Here is a 5,510-nt window from a genome sequence, read left to right as displayed (position 1 = left end):
TGAGATATCGGCTTCATTATACAACTGAAGCGAGGGATACAGCCTTGGACGCTTGTAAACCGCTTTTAGGCAGCGATTTTGGGCACGTTGTAGTTTTTTCAGATTGACCTCCGATGTCGCCCCCCATATGAACATCAGGTACTGCATCTTTGATTGGATGAAGGCATGATACATCAACAAAAGTTGTCTCGAAGGGACAAAACTCTTCATATTCCACAGCAGTCCACACGCAGAATTGATATCCTTCAATAACGTTTCTACATGGTTGGTCCATTTTAATGTGGAATCAATGGTTAGGTCGAGATACCGGAAGTGAGAAACTTTCTCAATTTGTGTATTATCAATCATGAGGTCATCATGTGGCGGATTATTCGTTCGAGCAGAATGTAAAATCATATATTTAGATTTTGAAACGTTGAGTGACAGTAAGTTTTCATCAAAGTATTTCTTGAGAATAACCATGTCATTGGACATCTTACGAACGATCGTGTTGGCATCAACATCTTCATAGCATAGAGATGTATCATCCGCGAACAATCTTGGTTTCCCGAGAAGTGGTAATTCAGGTAGATCGTTTATGTACACAAGAAATAGCAAGGGACCTAGATTGCTGCCTTGAGGCTGATCCCTTTCATCTAGAAAGCTTTTGATGAGCTGGTGTACTCGTCCACGTATTCCGTAGTAAAACAATTTTTCGAGAAGAATGGTATGGTCTATCGTGTCGAAAGCTTTCTTCAGATCCAAAAATAGTAGCCCGACTTGTTTTTTTGAGTTGATCGCATCATATACGCTTGTGAACAATTCTCCAGTAGCGGTTGCCGTACTTGATCCTGAACGAAAGCCAAATTGGCTCTCGTACAAGATATTTTTTGAACGAAAGAAGCTGGTTATCCGACATACCAACATTTGCTCCAATATTTTACTGATAACAGATAATATGGAAATGGGTCTATAGTTGTTGACATCAGTTTTTGAGCCTCCTTTGTGAATTGGTATAACTCTTGCAGTTTTCAAGCATGAAGGATATTTTCCATTTTCCAAACTTTCATTAAAGACGTCTCGAATAAGCTCAGAGAAGATTTGATGGTGGTGCTTGATGAAGTTTGCTTGTAGGCCGTCTGGTCCAGCGCTTTTATTTTGGTCAAGGTTTTTTATTTTTAGGATAACTTCTTGCTTAGTGGCAGGCTCCATAAAAATCGAATCAGGGATAGGTGTTAGTGTGTTGAATCTGTTCACATCTCGATTACTGGGGATGGTGGAAGCAAGCTGAGGCCCGATGTTGCTGAAGAAGTTGTTGAACTTATTTGCAACTACTGTTCCTTCACTAACGATTTTTCCGTCGATTTCGATCTTGATGGTTGGCTCTAGTTGTTTACTTTTACCAGCTAGGAAATTTAACGTTTTCCACATATTCTTACTATCTGATCTTTGGAATAGTTTACTATAGTATTCCTGCTTAGTTTGCTGCTTGAGTTGCTGAAGTTTTTTAGATACGTGAGCAAGCGTGTCTCGTGCTTGGATATCATCAGGGTTTCTTTTACATTTGGCAAGTAAATTATCTTTAATTTTGATCCATTTCCAAATATCGAAAGTCATCCATGGGCATTGACCTTTAATTTTTGCGGTTATTTGAACTTTTTTAGAGCATTCCTTTTTGAGTTTTTCATAAATTTCGATGGCGCTACTTAGGCGAGTTTCTGCCGAAGTTTGTGGTAATTCCGTTATTGCAATATTAAACCGCTCATTCAATAAGGTATGATTTGTTATAACCTTTTCTAATTCCCTTACAGAAAGGGCTTTTCGTAGGGTTACCGCGGAAATTATGAGGCAGTGGTCGCTGATATCGCTAAAAATTGTATTATTGATTATCTTTGATTCTAAGGCCTCCGAACAAATAACATGGTCTAAGATATTTCCACTAGCAGGTCTTGTTATATGAGAATTAGTTGGTTGAAAGTTATAGCCTTTTAGAAGGTCTAAAAATTCTACCGTCTGGTGGTTATTGGATTTATTCAAGGGAATGTTGATGTCTCCAACTATGATTGAAGATGATCCTGGACTTGAACTGGCAAGAATAGCTTCCAAATCAGAGTAAAAATCCGCAAAAATGTAATTTGGTGGTCTATAAATCGCATGGATGTTAAAATGTTGTCCTCTTGACTTTAGACGCACATGAATGTGATGATATCCATTCACGTGTCTGTTTGCTACCTCATCACAATCAAAAGTGGCTTTAACAAATATAGCAAGGCCTCCTCCATTGCTGTTTTCCCGGCAAGAAAACATTCCTTTGTAGCCAGATATTTGTATCTGTGTGGTACACAAGTATGCTGTCAGATGCGTACTGTATGGATGCTCCCTTATGTAAAGCGCCACGCACACTAACTGGACTAGGTGCTATCCTTCACATATGCGAGCATCGTTCCTGTCATTCGTGCGTCGGCATTCGACTGACAAAGTCGTGCGAACTGGTGGTGTGCGCTCCTCATGCCAAGGGTGATTTCCTGGTAGCGAAATAGACATTGCACATTGGCGACCTAGATAGGACGAAAATTCCTGCTCCAGCTCCAAACAAAGATGAATTTAACTAGGAAATCACCCTGACACGAGGAGCAAATTGTGTGCGATTAGTGATTCGGGCGTTTTTTTTTTCTTCGTGATGGGCAAAGGCATTCTCATGTGTATGTAAGTATAAATTTTAATGGTGACTGAATTCATAGCGTGCTTATGAAATTCAGGGGAAAAAGTACAGTTGTGAGCGAGTTGAGAGTCCGCTTATTCGACGAAAGCGCGCTGAGAGTCCGCTTGTCGAAGATGCGTGCTGGGAGTCCGCATTCGACTGAAAACATCAATATCAAGTGCGTTGAGAGTCCACTTGTTATGATGCAATGAAAAAGCGCGCTGAGAGTCCGCTTATCGGAAATGCGTGCTGGGAGTCCGCATTCGACTGGAAAATATCAATATCAAGTGCGTTGAGAGTCCACTTATTATGAGGCAATAAAAAAGCGCGCTGATAGTCCGCTTGTTCAAAATGCGTGCTTGGAGTCCGCATTCGACTGAATATAATCGATAACAAGTGCGTTGAGAGTCCACTTGTTAAGGTGCAAAAAAAGCGCGCTGAAAGTCCGCGTTTGACACCTCAACAATTCGGGCTGAGAGCTTGGCCGTTGGAATGCGTGCCGGTGGTACGCATTCTAAAAAAAAAAAAACAAAAGAAAGAGAAAAGAAAAAATCAATAATAAGAAACATGACAGAGAACCGAGAGTTCAATTATGAATCGAGGGAAAGTGTTCAGTGGAAGAACTGAAAAAAATTTAAAGGAAGAAAATCCACTTCTTAAAAAAAGTGCGTTCAGAGTCAACTTAATATGAAAATATAATGGATAAAATTTGAAAAAAAAAGAAATAAAAAAAAAACACAAAAAGCATCCTGGAAGTCTATTGCTATTCTTAGTTTTTGAAAAGAGATCGGAATGAGCAGATCAGCTTTCACAGTATGCACAAATGTTTAGATGAAGGTACTTGATCATAAGCTTCCTTGGGAAAAGCGTTAAATTTTCAAGAGAAAAATGAAAGAAAGAACGAAATGTAAAGGAAATAAGCGGAGAATAACATTACATGCCAGAAAATGTACAAGGGTAAAGAACACAAAGGTACAAATTGTTAATTTGCCTAAAGATAACAAAAACGATGAGGTAACTTTCTGAATCAGTTGATCTATCCCAAACAAAGAGTTGTTTTTGACATTTCGTACGCACACTTACCGGCGGCGGCTCACTGGCGGGTACGAATAAGAAAGGGAATATTAACATCCAAAAATGGCAGTGTAAAAAAAAATCGGGCAGCCAGTCGACAAACACGGTTATTTTAAAGATTATTTTTCCGAAAATTAAACAAAGAACACCTTGATTATGATACGAATGCTACTAGCGGCAAATAGGACTATATCCTCCATCGATCCCACGAATCTACGCGCAGCTTTTTTGTGCTCGTGAGGTGATGTGTAGATTAGATACAGTGAAAGTAATACTAGCATGAAAGTGTCGATAGTAACATGAAGCTTTATGTGTTGCTAAATGAGAACATATCGGTAGCAAATTTAGAATAGGGCGAAAGCGCCAAATGTAAATAAACTGAGTTATCAGTTGGATATAAAAGTACGTTCAAAGGCCTACATCTTGATTGTACAAAGTTATCTAGAGGATATTTGGTTTTTGAGAAATAAAGGAAACAAAATAATATTTTTGCTGGGAGCTTCTGGAGCTGTCAAACTTTGAACGCGTTTTTCTTGAAACAGCGATGTTGGCACATTCGCCGTATTCAAAATTCGATACCGATTCTCTTGCTTTTCGGGAACCAAGCCAGGGTTTAGGATTGGCAAAAAGGGGCGAATTAACATCGCATCGAAGAATTATGTATGTATTTGATTACCTTATTAAATTGTTGTTTGGCTACTGATTGAATTAGATCACACGAGGGAATACATAAAGCATCAGGTAACCCTTTGAAATCGAGCTAAATTACGTTGTTGGAAGAAGGAAGTTGAATATAATTTAAAAGTATTTTATAAGTTCTGATTTCGATTTCCAACTTAAATTAACTATCCTTGTTTATGAAGAGTGCATGACACCGCAAGTGGAACATTTGCACAATATTTGACACGTTTGTAGAAGTGCTAAAAAAAAACAGGACAGCAGAGGATAGGAAAAAATAAAACCATTAAATATTTAATATCTCTACTTCGGTCTTGGGACAAATATTGAAACCACGACAATCCGAACGTTTGTATTATTCTCAGAGAGAAGAAGAGAGCTCACTGCTAGGTCAGTGATTGAAAGAGATGGTTTGATCGAACCAAACACAATTGCCACCATTGGACTGTGCACATTGTTAAATTTATGGCACATGATTTATAATACAGTTTTTTCCACTGAAGCACCGATGTATGAGGGTCCTTGCTAAGTGCGACGTGGACGAAACATAAGCATTCAATAATACATCCCCTCTCGAAAAGCATCCTTATCCGAGAGACATGATACGTTTGCTTGCACTAGGAATGTATGTGTCCCTCCTACCAAAAGCTCTAAAGTAAAAATGACCAGACATATTGAATTGCGTTTGTGTTGGTTACTCGAAGCGGCCGGTGGAAACGGTGGACGTGAAGCGTGAAGCACATGAAGAAAGTTTGTGGTAACGTTGTGTTGGACGTGTAGCTATTTATTGTTCAGAGAGGAGTAGAGGGAATGACACGGAAAACGTTGAGAGTTTCTATCGTTGGCTTTATTGATGATGCGCTGCATCTGAACCATATGCGCACTAATTTTATAAAATTTAGTGAGGTAAGGTTATCTAATTCTTGATTATAAAATAATATAAAAAACTGTTGTAAGAAAATCAGAAAACGGAATAGAACGAAATTTATTGAGTTTCCCCTCGATTTACTTAGAGTCACTGACTAGTTATCACAAAAATTGATATATAGTATTGACTTTGATGAAAGCGAGATAAGAT

General features: G+C 38.7%; 1 protein-coding gene across 1 annotated transcript; it reads right to left on the bottom strand.

Moving 5' to 3' along the window:
• Positions 1 to 900: 900 nt before the first annotated feature.
• On the bottom strand, positions 901 to 1,410 carry LOC129759372 (uncharacterized; the record flags this gene model as incomplete). Its single annotated transcript, XM_055756803.1, has 1 exon — positions 901 to 1,410. A coding segment is annotated over exon 1 (510 nt), but the record flags the coding sequence as incomplete, so codon positions are not given.
• Positions 1,411 to 5,510: the final 4,100 nt, after the last annotated feature.

This window comes from Uranotaenia lowii, unplaced genomic scaffold (assembly GCF_029784155.1).
Source record: "Uranotaenia lowii strain MFRU-FL unplaced genomic scaffold, ASM2978415v1 HiC_scaffold_1436, whole genome shotgun sequence".
NCBI lineage: Eukaryota > Metazoa > Arthropoda > Insecta > Diptera > Culicidae > Uranotaenia > Uranotaenia lowii.
This window is presented reverse-complemented; position numbering and strand designations above follow the sequence as displayed.